This window comes from Pollicipes pollicipes, unplaced genomic scaffold, assembly GCF_011947565.3.
Source record: "Pollicipes pollicipes isolate AB1234 unplaced genomic scaffold, Ppol_2.1 Scaffold_3447;HRSCAF=4054_pilon_pilon_pilon, whole genome shotgun sequence".
Classification (NCBI taxonomy): Eukaryota; Metazoa; Arthropoda; class Thecostraca; order Pollicipedomorpha; family Pollicipedidae; genus Pollicipes; species Pollicipes pollicipes.
Window position 1 is genome coordinate 20,397,676 of NW_023596297.1, and position 26,006 is coordinate 20,423,681.

Below are 26,006 nucleotides of genomic sequence, written 5' to 3' on the forward strand. Positions count from 1 at the left end.
CCACGGGGTCGACCTCCCACCCGCCGGGCAGGGCCGAGCCAGCCGTTACTCAACAAGGCCCACGGCTGGAATGTGAAGTCACCGCGGCTGCTCTGTGGTCCAGACTTTTCGGAGACGTGTCGGTCAGGTCAATGGTTCCTGTTTCAACACGGAGCGGCATTCAAGAACATTCAGATCGTCAGCTTTGTCGTTATTGCAACGCGAAGGGATAGTTGTATCGGCGAACAGACATTCAGCTGGGAGGGAGCATGCCAGTTCACGTGGCATAGCAATCATTACAGCTTGTTAAAACATCAGACTGAAGCCCAGTGAGTCAACCACTAATCGATCGAGCATTCATGTAGCAAAAACGGCTTCTGGTTGTTATTGTATCGTTTACTGCTAGCTCACGTGGTTATTTGATGTTGGGACCAAATATATTAGTCTGCTTTGGCGCATTGCAAATGGTGTGTGCAATGCAATAAGCCTGAGTTTCAAGGTTGACAGTTTGCAGCACGAGCAACTGACATTTAAGCAGCGAAATCCAGGCTGTACGTGGAAACATGCCGTAATCAGACGCTGACGCGGAGCATCGGATTAGCCTCCTGCGTAACAGCGGACAGGTGCGACGTGTGATCAGGTGACGTGTGATCGGGGGGCGTGTGATCAGGCGATGTGTGATCAGGTGATGTGTGATCAGGCGACGTGTGATCAGGTGACGTGTGATCAGGCGGCGTGTAATCAGGCGGTGTGTGATCAGGTGGCGTGTGATCAGGCGGCGTGTGATCAGGCAGCGTGTGATCAGGTGACGTGTGATCAGGCGGTGTGTAATCAGGCGGTGTGTGATCAGGTAACGTTTGGTCAGGCGGCGTGTAATCAGGCGGTGTGCGATCAGGTGACGTGTGATCAGGCGGCGTGTGGTCAGGCGGCGTGTGATCAGGTGACGTGTGATCAGGCGGCGTGTGATCAGGCGGTGTGTGATCAGGTGACGTGTGATCAGGCGGCCGGCTGAATGGAAGGGCCGACCAACAGAGACGCTGCTGTCAAAGCGTGCGCTTTCCAGCTTGTCAGTCGGAGTAGGCTTTGTACCGCCCACGACTGTTGATGTGCGCTTGCTCTTGAAGCCACTCCCCAGATCACGCACTTGTGTGCGTGTAAGAGATCGATAGCGCAGCAAAATAAATGTATTTACAGATCGAGTAATACAAGGTCTATCCAGTCGGTCACGATCACAAATTTACACGCCTTAGCATTGTACAACCACACCGATTAGCACACCGTGACAAGTTATTCGAAACGCACACAAACGCATACAAACTGCAAGTGTCCACAATTTTCAGCTGACAGACACCTCCACGACACTTATGAACGGCAGACCACGGATAGAAGTATAGTTCGATACGCATAGCTGTGACACTGCCCAGGCGATGAGGGGTGTCACGAAGAACCCAGAGCTGTGCAGAACGCCACAAACCGGCGGGAACGACGCGGTGCCATGTGCGATGCGGTGCAACACGACACAGTACAGGCTGCACGGAAGGTGCAGTCACGGTGCAGTACGGCCCGCTGGGGAGGTGCAGTCGGGTGTGCGCCAGTGGGCGGTGGGGATGGGGGAGAACCCAGCGCCCAAGACCGGTGGACAGGGTAGACTGACGTCCACCGCCTGCGGACGTCAGCTGTTGAGAAAAACGCAGAGCGACGTCCCCGTCCGGTGGCCGGAGACCGCTGGGAAACGCGTGGACTGAGTGGACGGTGACTTCTGGCAGCGCGGCAGCCTTAGCGTCCACGGCCGGTGGACGGCGGCGCCGAGAGAAGGGCGGTGTCCCGCTGACCGGGCGGTCAGTCGTCGCCACTGCCGGGCACTGTTCGGCCGGGCAGGGCAGATGCAGGTGACCGGTGACCGAGCCGCAGCCGGCGGCCGGCGCGGCTGAGCTGATATGTAAGTATTCGGGTCGGAGCGGCGGCGCCGGCACCTTTCGCCCTATCTACAGACGGCGGGGCGGCCGGGGGCGCCGGCGCGCGGCGAGGGCCAGCCGGGTGACGTCAGCGCCGCGTCACGGCGGGCGCGGCCGTCCGCTTGGCGCACGAGCGCGCCACGTGGCGTCCTCGCCGCACACGCCGCGGAACACAGCACACGCCGAACATGCTGCAGAGCACAGCGCACACCGAACACACACAGCAGAGCTGCAGCGCATGCCGACCACACAGAAGGAGCACGCGAAAAAGCACACCGAGCACACATAAAACGCTGTGTACAGCGAACATTCAGCACACCAGGTACACAGCGGAGGGCGCCGTCACAGCGCACAGCTGGCAGCGGCATTCGAGGCCGTTCTACAGCGCTCACGAGTCGCGCTGCTTCGGCGGCGCCGGACGACACCATACACTGCTCGCTTGTCGGTGCTACCTCCCACAGGCACGCGCCGCCCAGCTGCGTCCCGACCCCGGTACGCTGTCCTGTTGGACAGCGTGCGTTCCAGCTCACAAGGCGACGGTACACCACAGATGCACGGTGCCGCGTGCGACACAAGGACACGACACGTGACTATGCGTGTCAACGGTTCTGACGATCTTCAGGAGGCGGAAAATAAGCCGACTTAAGGGCGCGAACTTAGCGTGTGGTCTACACTTCGCTCAATCCATGTAGTCAAGTCTATGTACAAAGATAGCATTTGGCACTTACACTTACATTGACTGCTGTTAAGGTTGTAGTGCTGACGGGTCTCGAGTCAGGGATAACTGGGAGGCGCTTTATAACGACGGCAGACACTGAGAGCGAGCGCTCAAGGTCACCGTGATAGATGATAGGCCCATATTGCATCATCCAGTTTCGTGTCTGTTGTGCGTGGTGTTACGACAGAGATGTGCCATATTCGCTTGCATGCGACAGTCACGATGATCGTCATGCTTTGATGTGCAAGATATCACAACCGCCATGCTTAATGTTTGCCTGCACGTGACAATCACGTGTCGTTTAATCGGTACAACATGCTTATTCTAGCTGGTTACCTTTCGAAACATACGCTCCAACATTCAATTCAAAATTATTACGGGGACAAACGGAATTTCAGCACACAGCGCTGTCTTTGAAGCACGTGCCATCCATTACAAGCCGCGTGTATCCGCTCCATTGGCCATCTCGACTTGCGTTGACCATCGATTTAGGCGGGCACTGGCGCACATTGCCACCGAGACCCCAGAAGCGGATGATTGCTGCCTTGGCCGATGCCATCACTCGGCTCAAAAGCCGGTGAAGAGGCCTAGTCCGTCACGTCTAAACCAGTACACAGTGCAGCTCGCCCCGTGCCGGCCTGAATCCCGGGCCGCCCCTCTCGCGGAGGGTAGCCACGTCGGCAGTCACCGAAGCACAGGCTCGTGTCACGACCGTCCACCTCGGCACCTCGACTCGACTCGAACTCGACTCCACCTCGACTCGAGCGGCGCGCGACGCGCGCCAGCGCCGACCGACGCCCGGCCGCCCGCCGCTGGAGCCGCCGCCGCGCCCGGCCGCCAGCGCCCGCCTACATGTTGGAGACGATCTCGTGTCGCCGCTTGAAGGAGAGGTTGTCGTTGCGCGGGTCGTGCCGCTTCTTGGACTTGAGGTACTCGCGCATCTCGGCGGCCGTCATGTTGAGCTTGAGGCCGAACTTGTCGCCTTCGGCGGCGGCCGGGCCGGATCCGGCAGACTTGGCCGACTCCACGGTGCCGGTCGAGCCGGCCGACGGCGCCGGGGAGGGCTGCGTCCGCTCCGGGCCCATCTCCACCTGTGGACAGGGCGCGCGCCGTCAGGTGGCGGCGGCCACGTGGCACGTGCCGTGGACAGGGTCGAGTCGACAAGTATGTGCGGTGGACACATTCAGGTTGGCAGGTGCACGCAAGGGACAAGGTCTGGCGCACGCAGCCGACACATTCACGCCGGTAGACACACGCCACGTCCACGGACAGGTCGGCAGGCTGCCCGCTGGACAACCTGGCAAGCTAGTAGCGTAACGGGATGTGCTGCGTCGCACGCACGTCCATAGCAAGTAACTTCGCCATCCTCGTGCGTCCGTGAACACCAGCCTGGTGTCCTGGCCCGAGCCCGTAACACGGCCGACGCTCAAAGGCCGAGCGCCGCGCCCGGTCCGGTCAGGTGCCCGGCGGGCGCACACAGCAGGCATGGTCAGGCAGGGCCCGTCTGCACGTGTGAACGAGGCGGACCTGGCTGCACGTGATGTAAGGACAACGCCGTCCGTGCCGCGGCTGCTGGACCGCTCACCGGTGCGGACGCGCGGGGCAGTGTCCCGGTCGGTCAGCGCGTACCCCACGACACGTGTCAAACTGGACCCGACTGGACCGCAGACAAGGGCGGCTGGGTCCGCCTCGGGCCCCGGTCGAACCGCTGACCACGGAAAACTGGGGCGATGTCAGCGGAGCCGGTGCTCGGGGTCGGCGGGGTGACGGTCGGACGTGCTCAGGTGTTCAGGGTCGACGGGGCGACGGCCGGACGTGCTCAGGTGCTCAGGGTCGGCGGTACGACGCGCCGCGCACCCTGGCCCAGCAGACGCACGCGGCTTTCGCCGCAGCCTGACGCGGAAGACGAACCACAGCGCTACCGGTCTCGGCTACTGACACCGTGACCCGAGAGGACGCGCTAATCGTTCTCGGTAAGCGCGGGGAGTCCGCCGGCACCCGCCCTCGCGCGACGCGATAAAGCTTTGGACGCCACGGTGCACACCATGGACGCCGGTGTACGGTGCGGTTACGCGGAGCATGATGCTTTTCTCTACTCGAAATACCGGAACGGTGCAGTGATGATCCATTATCTGTGACACGTAGTGTGCGCCTCACAGCACCAGCCCAGGGATGATATGCCGGTTACAACCGTGACTAATATCACCAATGTCGCCACAGCTGGTAGCGCTGGCCCATTACCTGTAGGGATGTGTCGATGCTGGCGGGCTCGTCTTTCACTCCGTCTGTCTCTTTTTCCTCGGCCTCCTCGGTTGGCGTAGACTTGCCATTCTGTGGAATCAAACAACGTTACTGGGCGAAGCCCGAGGGCATGATGGTGCGACTGAGACAACATGTGGAGACGAATCCGTGTGAGCCTTGGGACGCGTCGCTGTGGAAGATGGTCAGTGTATGATGGACGCGTTGTGAGCGTGAGCCTGGAGCTGGCACAAGTAACAAGCTTGACACAAACTGAACAAGCCTGGCCTAGTGAACTTCTACCACTGGACGCATCCCTCCAGACATCTCATATCCCGCGCGTCCGCCGCGCCGCGATAGCTGACAGGGCGGCGGCAAATTACGATGCCACACGCGTCACACGGCCGCGCGCCGGGGGCTGGCCGCAGCGCCGAGATCAGAGAGAGTGTGGCCAGATGACCTGCCAGTCACGCGTCACGGCCAGAGTCCGCGCGCGAGCGCGCTCCGCTGCCGGCGTCAGCAGACGGCCGGCTCCAGCCCCGGCCCGCCGGCCCGAGACCTCGGCCAGGCCGATCTCGAGCGCGCGTCAGCACCAGCGGGGACGCCGCGACATGCCAGGCCGCTCAGCCGGCAGAGGTCGCCCGTGTGTCACAACGCTGGGGAGCAGGCGTGACGGGGGAGACGAAACTCTAACTCTCAGCGAGGGCGAGTTGGACATCACAGACTTGGCGGCTCGTTGTGGCCGCGAGCGCGACGCGATTATGTTGCAAATATGTACAAGGATAGCATTTGGTAACGCTGTTACAGATATGTACAACAAGGAGAACATTTGGTAACACTGTGGAAAAAGGTTATCCGCACCAGTCGTTAGTAATTCACGTGACGCCACCAGAGCCTTAATAAAATCCTCCAAGCGGCTACATTCATACGCCCACACCTTCACCACAAAGCTGAATCACTCACTACGATTAGCTTCCACCGAGCATGCCTCCTTCGCAGCGATGAGTCATTTGACCCTCCCACGGCGCGTTTCTGAGTCGGCACCGCCCGACCTTGGCCTCCTCCCGCCGCCCTGACCCGAGCTCTCCGCACTCCCGTTCACCAGTACATCACAGCTAGCGTTCTCCCTTCCGCCACGGTAGCCGGGGAGGACGGCTGTGCCCTTACAGCAAGTAGCCCCGAAACCAGCTGTCTCCAGCTCGATCCCTTTCTGCTATCAGAACCCCAGATCAGAGATTTGACATCGCACTGCAATCTCTCCCCAAGATCAGAGACTTGACATCGTACAGTTCGAACCCACGGCCATGTCAGCACAGTGTAGAAGAGATACCCCGGCTTGTTTCGTGAGGCCACGTTCGCGGGTTTTTGTCTGCTGTTGAACCCGGTGCAAACCGTGCCCGGCAATGATGGCGTCGCGATGACGTCATGGCTCCCCCGAGCGCCGGGGCGACGTCCGGTTCCTGGGGCCCCACGCCATCGTGACGGGGCGCGGCGTGACCGGGCGGAGCTAAACTGCACTCGTTAGTCACATGAGATGGTGAGTACCGTCGAAGCCCGACCTGACCACCGGGTAGCGTTAGACGATGCGCAGCGAGACGCCCCGTCGACTTCCACCAGGAGAAGCAGCGACGAGTGAAGAGGCGCTATCCACAAGGCCGGGCGGCGACGCCGCACAAACCTCCGCTGCCGACAGCTTCTGTTCAACCTCGGCGGACTTCGAGAGTTCGGCGGGCTCGGATGAGTCAGGCTCAGTCGGCGCCGGCTCGGACGCGGTCGGCTCGGTCGGCGCCGTTTCCGAGGAGGTCGGCTCGGTCGGCGCCGGCTCGGACGAGGTCGGCTTGGTCGGCGCCGGCTCGGACGGCGCCGGCTCGGACGCGGTCAGCTCGCTCGTCTCCGTCGAGCTGGCGTCGTCCGCCGGCAGCGCGGGGGCGGCGCCTGGCTCGTCCATCTCCAGCGAGAGGTCAGTCTTGGGCGGCAGCGGTGGCGGCGGCGTCTCGTTGCCGCAGCCCTGCGCCGCCAGGGTCAGACTGTCCTCGATAGAGAGTGGGGTCTGCAAGGCGCCGCCGGCCGGGTCAGCTGGACCGGCGGCACATCAGTCCGGAGCACAGCACGCGACGGCACGGTACGGCACGGCACGGCACGGCACGGTAGTGTCAGCTGCGTTGGCCGCGCAGCGTGACAGGCACGGGCAGGCCTGTCATGGGGTCCGACACGCCGTGAATGACAGCGCGCAGACTGATATGCGCTCAACTTTCGCCTCACCAATGTCCTACGACGTGGCGAGCGCTCGGCTCGGTCGTTACGACCATCCTCACTAAAAACAAGCAGCGCGGAACGCAGATAGGGATTATAAAGACTTCACCAACCATCACTCGCCAGTTGCTTTTTCTACATGCATTTTGTTGCCATCAAAGCTAAAGGCAATTATGTTAACAGCTCAGAACCCATGTCCGTGTGAAACAAAACATGGCACACTGTCCCACACGGCATGAGCTGAGTGGGAACGGCACGAGCTCGCCGTCACGGCTCACCAGGCAATGACAACGGACAGAAATTCTGCAGCAGGCTGTGGTTATCAGGACGTGTTCTGCGTCGATTGGGTTGTTTTTGTATAGTCCCGGCGCGAGTTACAGTTGGTTTGACCGAGCTCACGTCCTCCACTGACTGTGAGGGTGATCTGGCGCATGTTCCGATTCAACTTTTAAGCGCGCGCGCGCAGAAACACACACGCATACATGTATATTTCTGAATAACAAACATACACGTATCCGTACGCCAATGTGTTTTAATGGATCGCAGGAAGCGCATGTGCACGCCATTGAATCATGTATGCATGACAGAGGCCAGATGGGGCCCGGCGTTCGTTCGACATGACTGAGCACCAGCGGTCAGCCGGCTGAGCATGCCGCGTGGCGGGGTAATTGGCAGCGTGCCAGCTGCATCTGCAGTCCGCCGGCCAGCGCTATGTGTTGTTACCTCTGCAGGGGTCACAGACCAGCGCCACCTCTGCAGGGGTCAGAGACCAGTGTCACCCCTGCGGCGCTCAGAAAGCACGCCACCTTCGCTGAGAGCGGAGAACAGTGTCACCCGGCGGGGCCGGAAACAAACGTCTCCTCGGCACGGGTCAGGGACTAGCGTAACCCTTGCATGGGCCGGAAACGAAGGTCACCTCTGCCAGGGTCAGAAACCGGCACCACGCCTGCAGGGGCCGGGAGCAGGCGTCGTGTCCGCGAGAGTCAGGGCCAACGCCTCCTCTCCAGCGGACAGGAGCCGGCAACCCGTCGGAGTGAGGCAGGGCTGTGGAATCACTCCGACAGGCGTCAGCAGCAAACGTCGTCTCTGCAGGAATTCAACGCGGTGCCTGCAGTTTTCGGGGACCGACTTCATATCTGGGACCAGAGCCAACCCTGCGATTGATAGGGCTAACGGCACATCCGCTCGTGATTGCAGCGCACCCCGTTCAATATCTCTACACAGCACGCCCATTTACGTGCTGCAGATGGCTGCAAGATAATTATCCGTGAAAAAAGCTCTCGTTTTAGTAAACAGCATCAGCGAACTTTCGAAGCTGCTCCTCGGCCTTCAGTCTGTTGTTGCGCAGGCTTTAGCATCTTGTTACATAGACGACACATGGTATTGTGTATATCATGTAAATGTCGCGTATTTCAGACACGGAGTACTCTTCCTGCTTCTAAATTTGACAATGGCAGTGGCGTATTTGTAAGGTGATCGGAAACTGATCAGGAAAGTCCGAAGTCCCGACTAGTGCCGTTCGGAACGGCCATCCACCAAATACGATTATAGTGAAATAACGGGGTACAACAGAACTTTCCATTCAGCCCAGCGAGTGTCCGAACTCAAATACGTCCGGGACAGGTATCAGCGATGAAAAAAAATTACCAGTAAAATGCAAAGGCAAAAGCCAACCCGAGGCGTGCGAGCGGCTGCAAGCCCAAAGACTTCCGTGCCGTGCTGTAGTTCCACACCTGCTGTAGTGCCGGCCAAGGGGCCCACCTGACGTGGGCCCTTCACTCGGTGCGGCGCACCTGGGGTCCCTCCACCCGGCGCAGCAGCAGCTGCGGCCGACTGCGCCAGGGACGCGGCAAAAACGGCGCGGCAAAAACCGGCCCGGCGCCCGCCGCGCCCGGCCGGCGGCGGCGGCGGCGGCGGCTGCTCATCCGCGTCGCGCGGGGTTTTCTGGCGCGGCCGGGGCAGGCCGCGAGCACGGGACTCAGCCACGAGCGACCCGGGCCGCGGTCAGGGCCGAGCCGAGCCGCCCCGGCCTCGGCGTCCGGCCCGGGGATGACCCGACGCTGTCGGGCCGCCAGCCGAAGCACCGCCGCCGCCGCCGCGGTGCGGCTCTGCCAGCTGCCGCGGCCTCGGCTTCGTGTGCAGGGCGGCTGTGTGTTGTTCCGCCGCTGGTGGGGGCCAGCCCTTCAGGCCGGCTCCGGTGTCGGGTCAGTGAGCGTGAGTCGCGACCGGAGCCGCGGGAATGCGGTCCTGCGGCGGTTTACGTCATGCAGGCATTCACCAGCAGCTGAGCACGACTCAACATCCGCCAGCGCTGTTAGGCGCACTGACTTGAGCCAGATATGAATCGAGTTCTTACCACATGCGTCGAACAAAGGCAATTTATAAGGATAACAAATCGAAAAGCTGTCAGGCGAAAACATTTAATAGGAGAAATTAAAGAGAAAGAGGAGGAAGAGAAAAAGGGGAATGTTAACATGTATAAAAACGAACACTGTTTGCGGCGCATTAGTTTCTGTCTGTATTTCTAGGCTCTCCATAACGCGGACCTGACATATAATAACACTGGTGCGCATGCTAGGACCGCCTTGTAATGTTGGGGTAAGCCATGATGCAAATGAGAGCAGAGAAATGCGGATGTGCATTCTAGCAATTCGACGACGGACATGTTAAAATTGAACAAGCATGTTTTGTACGCAAAATTAAAATGTCATGAGTGCAACCTATGCTCAACGCGGTGATCGCCCAGGAAAATATTTCAATGCCGAGAATGTTACAAACCCATGTAGAATTCGTCGTTAAATCGTCGTGCTACAGTGTGCTACTTTTACAAATTACAAAGCTACAGTTAGGGGAGGGTAGACAAAGTCGCATCAGGTTTTACTCTGAGCTCTATCCTGCTGTAACTAGTGAGGATAGGACTAATATTTACATACGAAGACAGCTTAAACCTTCGGCTTCAAATGCTGCGGTGAAATTTTAGAGAGCACGTCTTTGTTTTGGGGGTAAATGACTTCTGAATGACCTCCTTTCAAAGGAGACAACTTACCTCACTCCGGGGTAACTTGTATCATATGGTGGGGAAGTTGTGCTTACGTGATTTTGCCGTAGAGTAAGCTACATCGCACGCAAGCTGGATGCGTTGCGACGTGTGGACCAAATACGCTCGTCCGTGCTATTTCGTGATCCGTTGTGGTGGCGACTTGACATGTTTTTGTTATTTGTTATCAATGTTTGTTTTACGACCACTGCTACTGGGTTTCGGCTACTCAGGTAGCAATCATGAGTCTACATAGGTAATATAACTGTCGACTTATTTTCTGGATGAAAATAAATCATGATAATCATATCAGTCCGTCATTGAAAGCAAGTCAGCCAATGACATCTTTTCGGTACATTGCATCACTGATACAACACTTATGCACAGCTGATACATCATGTACCGCCTGAATCTTGGAATAAAGTTTGTGCCATCCCGAAGTCTTTGAAAAACAGATGCAAAATGTTTTGCAGTATATACGACAAATGCTCAATATAGCCTTTGTAGCTCAGTACCCAATCACTCAGTATCCAATTATGTCGTAAGGCCTTAAACACACAGTTACGCCGATCGCTGTAGTTTTCGGGAATATACAAAAACCATGTTTGTCGCGCTCATCCCAAGACGCGCGTGTGCATTTGACCAAAAGCACACTGAAAGGTAGAAGAGGCTTCTGTACGCCAACCGCGTGACTCAAGACTGCCATACATCGCGTAAATTTGGAATAAATCGTCCTGATACTACTTGTCCATGATACAACTCACCTCACTCTTCCCTGTATTCCTTCAGATGAGAGCGCTAGAAGGCTGAGTAGCAGACCAAAAGACCGCTCTCGCCGAATCTAAGCGGCTTTCGGTTTCCCATGATGCTGGCTAGCTGACTCATTCCGCTCAAAACGCACGCTGTTGCGGTTTCGGCGAAGTTCGTGATGGCTCCTTTGCATGATTCCATCAAACAGCAGCCGTAACAGCCTTAGCGCACAAGTGGAAATGGCTTACATAGGTGATGGTGTATCTCCAGCATTGCAAGTAGCTTTGATCGAACCGTATGCATCGGATGGTACCTACGCGGCAAGTGACAAATTTATGTGTGCGGCCGACCGGTTGCCGTACGACAAAGCACCACGACTCGATTCTCCTGCACAGGTTTGTGTTGTTTAACACGTTATCTCCGGACTGGGTCACTGAAAACAGGCTTGGGACACGTTTGCGACAACCCGGCCTTGGTCGCAATCAAGTGCCGATGTTGGTTTAACTTCTCCAAGTGGTTCTGAACGGTCTCTGAAAAGCAGTCTTCCTTGAAATCTGCTTGCGATGGTCCGCACGATGCTACGGATTAACAACAGGAAGGTCATCCGGTCGGTGCATCCCGACACCGATGAGTGCTCTGTTTTCTTCCCCATAAGTCCTGTCATCCTGTGTCTGCTTTGATGTTCTACAGAAGCAGTCAACCGCGTAGCGGATGCGAGACCAGACGATATCTGCCGGATGGGGCACCTTTAGAGAGGAACGCGGACACGTAAACATCTGATGCTGTTGTCGGACAGCTGCCGTCTGCCCAGATCTGCGGTGGGATCGGGCACAATTTGCCGAGCTCTGTTAACAAGGCGGACAGGTGGTTTCGCGCTCTCCGCTACATTGGGGCCAGGCACCTGTTCCGCCCCTGGGACCAGACAGCTGTCCCGCTCCAGTCACTAATGTGAACCTTGGACACCCTTTTTTGGGGGAGGGGAGAGGGGAAAGACAGCGACTCCACTCCCAGCCGCTTCACAAGAGCAGACGCTGTCAAAGTGCGCTGTCCAGGCAGAGGTGATGCTCCGGACGATGCTCTGAGTGCAGATGGCAGCGGTCCCGGTCCTAGCGCGGCTCTGGCAGTCTAGGTGGCGCCAGTCTGAGGAGCCACCCGTTCACCTTGAAACGCCGCCATGAACTGGCCGCATGGGCGCCGCGCCACCCCGTCGTAGGCGGAGAGGTAGACCGGGCACCGCCGGCCGTGTTCTGGACTACAGCGGAGAGGCAGACCGGGCACCGCCGGCCGCGTTCTGGACTACAGCGGAGAGGTAGACCTGGGCACCGCCGGCCGTGTTCTGGACTACAGCGGAGAGGCAGACCGGGCACCGCCGGCCGTGTTCTGGACTACAGCGGAGAGGTAGACCGGGCACCGCCGGCCGCGTTCTACAGCGGGTCCGCTGTCAGCTCGTGAGGGGGGGGGGGCGTCACGGCCAGGCACACCTGCGTTCAGGGGTGCAGTCTGCCTTGCGGTGGTCTCTCGGGCGTCTCCAATGGGCAGGTCCGCACTGATCGCCCGTGAAAACCACTACCTGTGCCACCCGGCGCCGCATTCTAACGCTGTGTCAGATCGCACGGATACAACCGGACCCCGCGACGTGTCAGATCGCACAGATCCACCCGGACCCCGCGTCGTGTCAGATCGCACGGATCCATCCTGACCCCGCGCTGTGTCAGATCGCACGGATCCACCCTGACCCCAAGCTGCGTCAGATCGCACGGATCCACCCTGACCCCGCGCTGTGTCAGATCGCACGGATCCACCCTGACCCCAAGCTGCGTCAGATCGCACGGATCCACCCTGACCCCAAGCTGCGTCAGATCGCACGGATCCATCCTGACCCCGCGCTGTGTCAGATCGCACGGATCCACCCTGACCCCAAGCTGCGTCAGATCGCACGGATCCACCCGGACTCCGCGCATTTACAACGGGCTATACGCATCGGTAGCGAGTGACTGAAACTGATGACATCAATGCCTTTGTTGTTCTCACTACAATGATGCTCCTGTGCACAAGGGCAACACGAGTTTCGCATCGCCTTGGAGGAGCCTTCACTTGTGACTAAAATCACTGTTTTGAGCGTGAGACTAATGAGAACAAAAGTAGCATAAACCTTAGCCATTATTTAAGAAGACACGGGTGCACAATGTATGAAAGTGTCATTATAAAACACATTGCATCGGAAATAAACTAAGATTATTAACATGAATCACCTGAACATAAAAACCTACGTTGATAAAAGTAGCAGAATAACTTAAGGCAAGCATATCCATAAACCTGAATTCACACATCAGAAACGTTATGCTGGCCCGCAGGGTCACAGGGATGGATTCAGCTACCCCCACTGAAGATGACCTTCAAAAGGCAATATTATCAGTTTGAAAAGAATCAGGGTGTTTTACATGCTCGGCAGACAAACTCTCGACCGGTTTCAGAAAACATTCTTGCGTATAAGGACTTGCTGCTTCTACTGTACTGAACATGCGTGTGTATGTACTTATGTGCATAGCTGCGAGTTTGCATGTTTTTAACAAAATAAAGTTTAAAACGTCCTTGTTATCTGATCTGCTTTTTAACAAACGAGTTTCTCGCGGTCTCAACACCTTGAAATTAACCACAAACGATGAACATTCCCGTCCCTCACTCTCTGTGTCATCACCCTATATTCGACCAAAATCATAAACAAATCCTCCACCCCTAGTTATTTACATCAGGCTCCGCTAAGCAATGCGCGTGAGCTTCACGGCGTGTTTGAGTTGAGCCCATCTCCTTGCTTCCAGGCTGCCCGACGCCTCGCCACCCCCAAGCGTGGCTCCGGTCCTAATGTGTGTGAAGGCCGATGTAACTGGAGCGGGTGATGCGGGCGGCACCCTTCGGACCGGCGCCACGGCACAGTGGTGCCGGCGCGCCGGGCCTCTCACCGCCGCCGACACCGCGTCACCTTCAGCGTCACCGCCCCGCGTCACCGTCGCCGTCACCGGCGGTCACGCGGGGAGGTGCGGCAGGGCGGGAGGCGACCGGCTGAGCGTCGGAGGCCGGGTCGCGCGGTCGGTCGGGTGTGCCGGCGCGGCGCCTCGACGCGGATCGGGTCCGCTCGGCGCCGGGCCGGGCCGGCGCTGGCGCCACGGCGGAAAGGACCAGCCGCGGGGCGCGACGAAGGACTGTGGGGTACGCTGTCAATGGGAGGCCTTGATCGCGCCGAATACAACAGGCGACGAGTTCTGCAGCGCTCACAGCTGTCAAGGCTGTCTCTTCGTGTTCGTCTGTATTTGCACAGCTCGTGATCATTAGGTGGCGCCAGCAGCGCGAGAGCGTGGGAGAGGGAAAAGGAGAGGAGAGAGAGGGAGAGAGAGAGGGAGGGAGAGAGAGAGGGAGAGAGAGGGAGAGAGAGAGAGGGGAGAGAGAGAGGGGAGAGTGAGACGGAGAGGGAGAGGGAGAGAGAGAGAGGGGGAGGGAGAGGGAGAGATATAGAGAGAGGGGGGAGAGAGAGAGGGAGAGGGAGAGGAGAGAGAGAAAGGGGAGAGAGAGGGAGAGAGAGGGAGAGAGAGAAGGGAGAGAGAGGGCCGCTGACGTCTGCCTGCCGCAGCGGCTCGGGTGAACAAACAACACAGTACCTGCGGCGCTGCTGCCGGCCGATCCAATCCAACAAAACGTTTTAAAGAACGGGTCATAGCACTGGGTCTGACGACCATTGTTTCCCCTGGCGAAACGTTGGGATGGAAATCGCATCGGTGCGATAAATGCAAAGCAGGCTCAACTACATATCCCAACTATGATGATCAAAATAGTTCAGCAGCCAAACCACGTGTCACCAAGTCACTACTACTGTCGAGCAACTACAAGCCTCGTGTAATCCACACAAGAATGTACCGGCCATCTTAAGGACCGGTTCTAAGTGACGGATGGAAACTTATGGTGTCAGAGTCAGGCGCAGGGCGAAACAATTATGGTGTCGACGAGTGTGGTAACGCAGTGATGTAGATACAGGTTAATGTCGGCCCCTGCTGTGCAGCACCACAATGACTGAAACGCATCTGAAGACGCACCGGGACAGCCACTGCGCGATCGATCTGTGGTTGGAAATGTGCGCGAGTCGTGTGCGTGCATCGGTGTATAAAGTACCTACGGCGCGGAAAATCAGCTGTGTCCATCTACGCCAGTAAGTGAGCCGATGCGTGCATTACAACGTGCATTGTCATTGCCGGTTAGGCCATCAGCGGCACGTGTATGCCGTGGGCGGCTGCAGCCTGTCAGAACTGGAGCACTCGGACTGTCGAGCGCCAGTCCGTCCAGTTCGACGGCTGGCGACCAGCTGTTGACATCACCAGAAGTCCACCAGTAAAAGAAATGCGGACAAAAAACCACCGCAACCGAGCCGGCCCATCAGCAAGACGCGCCGGAAAAAAGTGAGAGCGGCGAGTGAAAGCGACGGCCGCCGCTGGGCCGAGCAGAAGACCGCGCGTGACGCACCAGGGGCCGCCGCCGCCGCTCGGATGGGCGTCACGCACGCTCAGGCCGCGCCTCCGACGCGTCACGTGATCACGGGAGTCACGTGACCCGCGGGCTCGGGGCAGTCCTGCCGCCGCCGGGATCGGGGCAGTGTGCTGGGTGCGGCAGGGCTATGCGCAATCGCCAGCCGTGTTCGTCGAGTGCGCGGCGCATTCACCAAACGTGTGACGCAATGGATCCTCAGGGCGCGCCTGGGATGGCCGAAAGCGGTACTGCGGTACGATCGTATATACGTAATATGGTATGCCTATCTATCTATCTCAACGAATGTATAAATCACACAAATGCAATAAATGACGTACTGTTATGATGATATCCATCACTTATCATATTCGGCGTATACCCCGCGACGACAGAAAAACCGCGATAGCAATTGGACGCTGTGACAAATTCAACGCAAAGCGGTAACCAGTGCTTTGTAATTCTTTACACGAACTCTGGAAAATGTGGAGTCGCACGAACCGGCGGGGTATTTACATTACCAGGGACTGAGCCAAATGGTTTCTGCGCAGGCGATCCGGTCGCAAGGCCTGACGAAAGGCCACTGACAGCAATGCTATGGCAATGACACCGTGGGAAATACGGGTCGCTTGAAAAAAAGGCTTCTGCCGTTCCGCACAGTCAGGTACTCTCAGCAATACGCCTAGCACGCAGCCCATTACGTAGGAGCTGCAGCTCACCGCTGGCCCGAGCCCGCGCCACGGTGTCGGCCGCGACCCGGCCCCGTGAGGCCGCCGCTGCGGGACCGCGGCATACCACCGCCGGCCGGTGGTGTGCCGCTGCGGGGCCGCGGCAGACCACCGCCGGCCGGCGGTGTGCGGCTGCAGGGCCGCGGCAGACCACCGCCGGCCGGTGGTGTGCCACTGCAGAGCCGCGGCATACCACCGCCGGCCGGTGGTGTGCCACTGCAGAGCCGCGGCATACCACCGCCGGCCGGTAGTGTGTCGCTGCGGGGCCGCGGCAGACCGCCGCCGGCCGGTCGTCGGCGCAGCTCGGGCGGCAATCTGTACGGGGCGGCGCCGATAGTGGCCCCCGCCGCCGCCTATCAGTCGGGCGCGCCGCGTGCGGAGCGATAGCGGCCCGCGCCGCCGCACTGTTGCCTTTTAGGGCGCCGTAAAATAGCGGCGGCGCCGACCTAGGGCCGCGATAACGAAGGTGTCTGTCTGTCACCGCCGGTGTGCGGAAGAGGAGACGGCGACCACGCCACCGTTCGGAGAGAGGCCGGTGTGACGTCACAATTCCGGAGAGACAGGTCACCAATGTGGGGGAGGCAGGTGTGGCAGATGTCATCTCACCACTCGGGAAGGTAGGGTCGCGTTACCCCTCAGGAAGGGTCGGTTGTGACAGGTCTCATGTCCCCACTCCAGGCTTATATCACCACCTCAGGGGGGGGGGGGGGCAGGTGTCAAGTCACCATTCTTGTGAGACACTCTTGTGAGACACTGAGTCCATTCCGGGATTCAGTGTGACATCATGCTTTGCCCGGCACCACTCGACCTATCAGCATGGGCCAGAGCTCGCATGACTCACCACTGAACAAGGGGTTCGTAGCATCGGCGAATCTCGGTATCGCATCCTCCTCTCACCACCACATGATTGGCGTGTAATAGAGCTTGAGTACCATTGTACAGGGCAGGGAGCCATGGCTCTATTCAGCAATGTGATTTAGTGACGAACCATGCGACGCTGCGACAGCACAAGCGTAGTTACCAACACGGCAAGCTTACGAAAGAAGCGAGAGTAGCAAGTCCAAATTTTGCAGAGATGGAGGCCGTGAAACCACCTTCACAACTCTGATGTTCGAGGGATCCCGTAACGTTTTGTGGAGGTAAAAATTCGTCGTATCTCACAGCCATCTGTGCAAGGTAAACAGCACGTTCCCAAAATACATCTTTCTGGGAAACAAGTGGAGTGACTTCCGAGATAAGTTTGGCCGTTACCTAATACGTTGTACAGGAAGATGTTTTCTAAACCGGGCTTTGCATGACGAAAACCACGCTACCTTGGCCAAGACGAGCACTCCCAGCGAAAACAGAGGAGCACCTCGGGTGCGCAGGCAGCGGCGTGGCCGGCCGGGCGGCACAAAGCGTCACCGGCACGTCCGGACGGGTACAGAGCGGCACGTCAGCCGACATTGTGTGGAGATTCGGGCTCACCGTCCGCCGGGACCCGGTCGGTGGTAGATCCAGATTGAAGGGACATGCCCGCCCGGTCGGCGCCGACCCCGCCACTCGTGGGACCTCTCTCGGGCCGTGATCGGAGATGCCGTCGGTCGGTGTCATTCTCGTCCGGTCGGTAATTAAGACATCTGATTATGCAGTTTATTATCGTGGGGTGACGACGCAGAGATGACACATCACATCTCAGCCCTCTCACCCTTTCCCTCCCTTTCTTTGTCACCGCTTTCGTTGCTCAACACAGCACGACCGCAAGTCGCCTCTGGCGCACACCCGTTGCGACATTCCTGATCGCCCCCCCCCCCCCCCCCCCCCCACCTCCCCCGCCCCCTGACCGGGAGTGCAGGGAGGGAGGGGATTGTGTATTGTGCACCTCTGACGGGTAGACAGGGGTACGGAGCGCGGGTGCGATGTGGGCGCCGTGCGGTTGTGCCCGCCAGGCACGTCGTCTGTGTCGGGCACGTGCCTGATGGCGGGGGGGGGATAGGGATGGGGGCATGAAATCGGCCACGCCGCCCCCTCTGGCCGTACCCACCGCCCTAAAACAGAGTCGCTCGGCGCGTGGCCGACAGCACGGCCGCCCTGACCCGGCACGTGCTGCCTGGCCTGCAGGAGGGCCGGAGGCACGGCCGGAACCGTCTGCACATAGCCGGCCCGTGGCGGAACTCTGGCCTTGCTCCACTGGGCGCCGTGTCATGCAGCCGACGGGTTTGCCTTTGCCGACATGCTCAGCGGTGCGTTATACATGACGCCGTGTTTTCACCTGCGCAGAGCATCACATATCCAGCAGGTTTCACATCCGCGGATCGTCGCAGACTCCGTGTGGTTTAGATTTGAACGCAGCGTGGAAGCCATTCATGGGAGCTTGTAAAAAAGCGACTTTGAACAAGACAGAACCGCCCAACTCACGGTGACGTATGCGAGCTGTGAACACTACATCTTAATTAGGAACGTCCCTGTTCCGAATGACTGGCTAGCTCCCGTCTGTTCATGACCCATCATGCCCCCCCCCCTCCCCGTCAACGCTTAGGACTGCGCTCGTCACAGCCTGGCGAGGACGCCCAACCACGAAGCGCGAGGCAGCCTCACCGGGTAAACTCCGGCCGCCGTCTCTCCGCACGCCCGTCCGGAGCCGGTCCAGGCTAATCGTGCCGCCCCAGGGCACGGGATACCCCGGGGCACGGGCAGTGGGAGCAGTGACCGCCCCGCAACACAAGAGCGCATCTCTCTGCAGGCGGCAGACTGGCCGGCCGCGGCGCCGGAGCGGGCGCCGAGGCCAGCCCGGCCCGCGGCTGGGAGCGGGACGGCGCCGGCTCGGCGCGGATGAGCGGCCGGCGCCCCGCAGCTGGGGCGGGGGCACGCCGGCCGGCCCCGACCCACCACACCGGCACGCGCTGCCTGACGCAACTGATCCGCCTATCGAAACGCAGCGCCGTTGCAGATACGGCCGGTGAACGGGAGATACCCCGTGGCCGGCGTGGCAAGAGCCGCGGTGAAGTAAGTGGGATCGGAAGGCCGAGGTCGAACCCAGATGACTTGACCGCAGCTCTAACAGAACTAAGTGGAGAGGGCCGACGGACGAAGGAAGCCAGCTGCGTTTGGCGGGGCACGGCTGGTGTCTGGGAGGGTTAGTGCGGAGCTCATGCGGAGGGCGGCTGCACGTTACGGCCCACGCAGGATCACGCAAGCCCACCGCGCTACCCAACAGGAGAGACAATCGGCGGGTGGGTACTAACCGCCCTCAGCGCTCACGAGTGGGACCCTCCCCTCGGCGAGACTCCGTTGGCTGAGAGGAGGTCGTAGGTCAATGTCTGCACGAAAGCATCACGTCATCTCCAGCGTGCCAGCGCAGCTCGCACACACCACACAGGCAGCTCTCGAAACAAGCGTGCGACACTGGGACCGCAGGTCGTGAGGAGGCGCCGGCGCCGCGACTTTCACGGCGCGGCCGGAGAATGCGCGTCCTTCGCCCTGAGGTCGCCTATGGCAGCGGGAGCGGTGGCGGCAGGATTTCCAAACGGAAGGCCTATCTCGACCGGAACCGGACAGCGCCGAGCCGAACTGGGTTTTGTGTCGCTTCACCGCTGCTCGGTGCGCTGTGCCGGCGCCGGCCTGCAATGTGGTGCGTCCGGCGGGCCGCACCGGCATCGGCCTGCGATGTGGTGCGTTCAGCGAGCCGCACCGGCATCGGCCTGCGATGTGGTGCGTCCGGCGGGCCGCACCGGCATCGGCCTGCGATGTGGTGCGTTCGGCGGGCTGCGCCGGCACCGGCCTGTGATGTGGGGCATTCGGCGAGCTGCGCCGGCACCGGCCTGTAATATGGTGCGCTCGGTGGGCTGTGCCGGCGCCGGCCTGCGATGTGGTGCGCTCGGCGGGCTGCGCCGGCGCCAGCCTGCGATGTACCGCGCTCGGCGGGCTGCGCCGGCGCCGGCCCGTGATGTACCGCTGCTCGGCGGGCTGCGCCGGCGCCGGCCTGCGATATGGTGTGTTCCGCGGGCCGCGCCGGCACCGGCCTGTGATGTAGTGCGCGCTGGTGACCGAGATCGGTCGGCAGCAGCTGACCGCTGCCAGACGCCAGACGGCCGCCCGGCGCCAGCCGCGCGCAGCACGCGCCGCCGCGTCATCGGACGTCCACCACAAGCGGACCGAGAGCGCGCTTAGAAAGCTGACGAGGAGACTTCCCTGAATGGAATGGCGATAGCACATCTAACGCGCTGCTCGGTCGGCGCTCTCGACGCGCGGCGAGGTCTTTAGCCGGCGTCGTGTACAGGCCACACAGCCAGTTGTCTCCGTACAACGAAACGTCTTGAGGCGAACGGGCCTTTTCGAAACGCATGCTTCTCTTCTGTGATTTCTCTCTTCCCGCCGTGTCAGAGCAGCTTACGTTACACGGAAGACGAGTTTGCGCAAATCCAGCTGGTTTTCCCGCTGTGCATGCAAACAAGTTGAGTGCCTTCATCTGCGTGCAGACTCGGACTAGTCATGCATATTCATCAGCGATTTTATCCTCGGGTTTAACTCGAATGTCCTTGTCAGCCCGCTAACAGTGCGCTCTTTCCCGCTACGTGTCGCCTTTCGACCGGCCGTACATGGTTAAAGGACCGTTAGGGTATCAGACGAAGTACAGCGCAGACACGATATTTGACTCGTGGCCGGCTCATTATGGGGTCGAGAATACACTTTCGGCAGCCTTCTTGCACGCTAAAAGTTGTCCCAAATGGGTTTGAGGTAAGCGTGCAGAGCATGCTCCGTGCTTTCTGAATCAATCTGATATATTTACTTTGGCGGAGTCTATTAATCGTTATGTCATAATATTTCTGCAATATTTTTTTAGTTAAGCATGGACCCAGAAGAGGTCAAATGTCAATCCGTAGTAGTTTGCATTGTTGCTGTGTTTTAGTCCTTGGTGTATCGACCCAGAACAGAGCACAGGACAACCATATTTCGTGTGTATGGGATTTCCTCTCGCTGAAGCTAATTTAAAAACCGGAATTTTACACCTCTATTCCAGAAACTGAGAAGTGTGGTTGTAGCTATGAAGCCGCCTAGAATTTGCTTATACTGATCACAACCCTCTGTAATCGAAATTTCCTGTCCGTTGTAGGAAAAATAAAATAAGATAATATCTGTTATGGGTGTCATCACTATGAGGTCTCACCAACGAGAACCAAACACATCCTTGAATCCCGTCAGCGGCCCGTCCCTCGTCGACGGCGCGCAGCCTGTTTACTGTAAGTTCTCGTAAACGCGTTTAAATGGGATGACAGCCGTTGGAGGTCGATGCCATGCCGCAGCACAATTCCATGAACACGCCGTAACGGATGCATCCAAAGTGGCACGACTTCGCCGCAGCAAGTCGTTTCCAGGGCCAGCCATTTTGGAGCCCGCCTAATTTTTCCCATCGAAATTAGACGGGCTGAAACCCATTCCACGAGTAAATCCAACGAAGGCGATTTTGCATCGATCGTGTCCTGCAGTCTGTGTGCGTCAAGCCCTGACCAGACTGGCGGTGAGGCTCCTACGGCACCCTGCACTTCTTCGCCCTTTTTCGCCTCGCCCCGGCCTCGCACCGGTCGGACCGGTTTGAGGGCGCTCGGTTCCGGCCGGCAGGCGCGTCCTGCCGCGCCAGACCCCGCCGCCGCCGCCGCCGCCCCCGGCGCCGCCCCGCCCACGTGGGTACGGGCGTCGCGCGGCCTTGTGCCCCGATCCCCTCGGCCCGCGCTGCCCGAGGTGGCCCACTCGCCGGCGGCCGACTTTCGCCCGGCGCGCGCCGCCGGCCAGCTGGCGCGGCGCGGCGCGGCCGGTGGCGCGGGCCACACGTGCGGCGGCCGGCCGCGCCGTCGCGGGACGCCCGAGCGACCGCCGCCGGCCTTGCAAGGCTGACGTCGCCGCCCCCCCCCCCCCCTTCCCCGGCCGCGAGCAGTGCGGCCCGCAGCGGCACCGGACCGACTGACGACTGACAGTGACCATGGTTCAAGGAGAGGGGCAGGGGACGGGGGAGGAGCTGAAATGGCTCCGGTGACGCCACCGCCGCGCGCAGCGGCAGCTCATCGGCGCCCAATGTCACGCCGCGCGGGGGCGCCGTACGAACAGGGCACGCCGACCGCTGGAGCGTGCCCGCCGAGCGGCACACAGCGTCACAGCCTCGTCACTGCACAATGCCGCGGCGCGGTGTCTTGCACCGGATGTCCGTCGGCACCGGCTGGAATGCGGCGCGGGGTGCTACTGCGCACGTCCGGCTTCGGTGTCGGCTGTGACCGGTCGCACGTCGTCCGAGAGCTCGCCGCGCGCCCGCCGGCGCCCGTGCTGTCGCAGGGAACTGGCTGGCGCCGGTACCGCAAAACGCGACCGATCGCTTATAGTTGAGAGCGCTTGCGCAACGCTGCTGCCGTCAAATGGCTGACGCATCGGTCAAGGGAGACGCGTTTTAGGAAAATTTTTCACTGCCTGAACGCGTCACAAAATCGTGCTGAGATGCAAATGAGTAATATTGGGTATTACGGTGCGTAACATTAGCATTAATCCCCCTGCGTGAAACAAAACCTTAGCTCCGCTCTATCACAAAACTACCCTTTTGGAGACCAAGGATAGTTATTGTTTTCATAGCAGCTTGACTGAGCCCTCGCCAAACTCTTGCAAACACGATCCGAGCTTCTCTGGAAGCACTGCGCAAGCCAAATAACGAAAATGTCCCGCAGCTGCCAATAGCCATCATCCCCAACGTCTGATAAAGACATCCTCGCAGAGGCAAGCCACGTCATGCTCTGCGTCTGCGTCTCTCGCTCTGCGCCATGGCAGTGTTGTATGAGCGCAGATATCACGACAGACACCGCCCGCGGCGCGCAGGTGCCGCCGACACTGTCTGAGGACTCGTGCGTGTCCCCGCTCGCGCCGCTTACCTGGCTGGTGTTATCCGACTCGCCCGTCTCCAGATCCCGCCCGGCTGGCTGGCTCTTCACATGCCGCACCGTCGCCAGGCTGCCCTTGACCACCACGCCGCGCTTCTTGTAGTACTCGGCCGTCTTGGCGTCCACCACCAGCAGGCCCACGCGGTCCGGGTCGGCCTTGATCCGCTCCACCACTTGCTTGTGGTTCTCGTTGCTCGTGTTGACCCCGTTGACCTCGATGATCTGGTCGCCCTCCAGAAGGCCGCACGCCTCGGCCGGGGACGCGGGGTCGATTTTGCCGATGAACTGGCCCTCCTTGCCCTTCTCAGAGTGCAGGTTGAAGCCGTAGCCCTGGAAGTGCGGCCACTTGACCAGTTGGCAGAGGCGCGGAGACGGCGCATCCTCCGGCAGGCTGTCCTTGCGTCCCATGCTGCGACGGCGGTGCGGGCCGGGCTGCTGCTCGGGCGGTCAGTGCTCGCGCGTGGGCCTCCCTGTCGCCGCTCAGCTGGTGCGGTACTGCGACGCCACCGGCCGGGCGCCCGTCTCTCCATCCCGCCCCCGGCCGCCGATGGTGGCGCCATCCCGTGAGCCGGAATGCAACTATGCGCGTCCGCGCGGCTCGCCCCGCACAGGACACGGCGAGTGTTGCTACAGTTGATACAGGGTTGGCACGGGGCGAGGTGCGCGCCAGAATAGCCGCCTGAAAGTCTCAAACTCAACTGCGCGCACCTTTTATGATTAGCTGATAAGTATCACACGCCGTAGTGCAGGCAGAGGGGGGAGCACGTAGCCATCCTTAGGTTCCGAGGGGCCCGAAGGCCCCTCAGGTCCTACGACTAAGTGCCCAACTTGAGGCCCCGAGGGGCCCGAATGGCTGGCCAGGGGTCATATTCAGGGGCCTGGCCCGCAGGTCCGGCAATGCAATGCCAGCCAGAGGGACCTGTGCGCTGATCAGAGGCCCCTGAGTCGATAAGGGCCTGTATGTCGGTCAGACACCACCCGTAATGCACAGTCGGCTCCGTGGCGGTATGAACCAGAGCCTCATTTCTCAAGCAGGAACAAAGCCGGAGCCAGCGATTTCCATTGGTCTGGGTTCCACAGCACCTAACGGTGGCCCTGTTCTGGCAAGGGTCCCCAAGTTAGCCAAAGACAGTGCTCGAGAAGGCTCGAAGAGCCTCAGAGGCCCCGGCCAGCGGGGAAGGGCCCTCAAATGACAGTCAGAGGGCTCTTTGCGCCCATCAGGAACACCCTGAGTCGATTAAGGTGCATATGTTGACCAGGCATCACCAGCACCGCACAGTCCGCTCTGTATCGGTATGGACTCGAAGGCCCACTTCTCAATCAGCTACAAAGCCGGGACCAGTGAATATACTGGTCAGGGCCTTTGTATCTGTTGGGGGCCCACAAAGCCTAGCAGAGGGTCCTGTGCTCGTAAGAGGGCCCCGAAGATCAAGGCCAGTGCTCGATGAGGCCCGAAGAGATGCCCGGGCGGCCTAACAGATCCGGCCATCAAAAGCCAGGTTGGACGGCATAAGGGCCCAAAGGACTAGGTCTAGGTCACATAAGGGATTGCGGCCCGTAGAATCGTGACCTGAAACATCAGTCAGAGGTCCTCTTGCACCTTTTGAGGACCACCTGGCACAATGCGGGTGTCTAAATCGGCCGGAGACCAATAACACCGAACAATTGGCTCCTTGCTAGTCAGAACCCTGGGGAGCCCATTTCCCAAGCAGGAGCAAGACCGGGGGCCACGATTTGCCTTGCTGCGGGTCACTGAAACATGTGGCTGGGGTCCCTGTGTCGGTTAGGGACCCACGGTGCACAACAGGGAGTCATGTCTCGCCCAGTGGTCCCTGTTTGGTCACGGGCTCTATTTGGGGAGGTGGAGAAGGGCTTGAAGGGTCGCTTAAGATTGAAGCTCAAGGGTCCAATTGGATTCGGACCGGGCCCCCCACCCGTAGTGCCGGGACCCGGAATGCCATTTAGAGGGCTTCTATTAGGGCCCTCTTATTAGGGCTCCTTATCCCAATTATATAGGGCCTCGACACCGAGCCAAGGAGTCGCCTCCATATCTGTTTGGGCCCCTGAGACCCATTCCCAATGTTGGGGGTTCCTAACACAATGGGTGCTCCTATGTCGGTCAGGGGCCACAGTGCCTAACAGGGGTCATATGGCGGTAAGTAGCCCGAGTCCGCCAAGAGTGGTGTTTTAGGTGTCCCGAAGAGAGGCCGAATGGTCTCTCTTGAAGATTAAAGCCCCTATTGTAAGGCTAAAGGCCCAAGGGGCCGCCTGCAGGTCACATTAGGGACCCCGCCCGCAGGGCCGTGATCTCAAATGTCAGTTAGAAAATTGTTTGCATCTATTATGGACTCTTGAGACGGAGCATTCCCTTGTTTCGACCAGAGATCACCAACACGGTACCGTCGGCTCCGTGTCGGTCTGGACTCTGAAAACCCATTTTTCCAAGCAGGGACACGGCCGGGCCCCAATTTACCTTGATCGGGGCCCCTGCAACAATGCGGGGCTCCTGTATCGTTCAGAGGCCCACACTGCCTACCGCGGTATTCTGCGTCAACAAGGGCCCCCAGTCGGTTGAGGGGGCGGGGTGCTTTGCTGAGCGGGGACGGGGACAGGCCCCGAATGGCAGAGGGCCCCTTGCGTTGATCGGGACCCTTTGACAGTGGGATTAAACATGAAAGCTTATGATGTCTTTGCGTTGAGACAGTGGAAGGTTCCTGTGCCAGTCAGGGCACACAGTATCAAACGGCGGGCCCTCCAACCCAAGTCCAGCATAAGCTCGTGAAGCCGAACAGGAGTCCATGTGTCAATTATTGGGCCACCTGCGCCCATCAGGGATGTTGTTGCGTCAATGAAAATTTGTCCGTCGATCCGGGGTCAACTGCGCGGGTGAGAAGACCTTCCGCGTTAGGAAGGGAGCCAATGTGATATGATTTATCCATCTAA

At 59.5% G+C, this 26,006-nt stretch overlaps 1 protein-coding gene across 1 annotated transcript; it reads right to left on the reverse strand.

Moving 5' to 3' along the window:
- Positions 1 to 1,147: 1,147 nt before the first annotated feature.
- Positions 1,148 to 23,547, reverse strand: LOC119091331 (Na(+)/H(+) exchange regulatory cofactor NHE-RF1). The gene is made up of 4 exons (XM_037214059.1): positions 23,055 to 23,547; positions 6,569 to 6,940; positions 4,894 to 4,983; positions 1,148 to 3,743 (listed from the first exon to the last, which is right to left on the reverse strand). The coding sequence occupies exons 1-4, from the start codon at positions 23,469 to 23,471 to the stop codon at positions 3,501 to 3,503; spliced, it is 1,122 nt and encodes a 373-aa protein (XP_037069954.1). The 5' UTR covers positions 23,472 to 23,547; the 3' UTR covers positions 1,148 to 3,500.
- Positions 23,548 to 26,006: the final 2,459 nt, after the last annotated feature.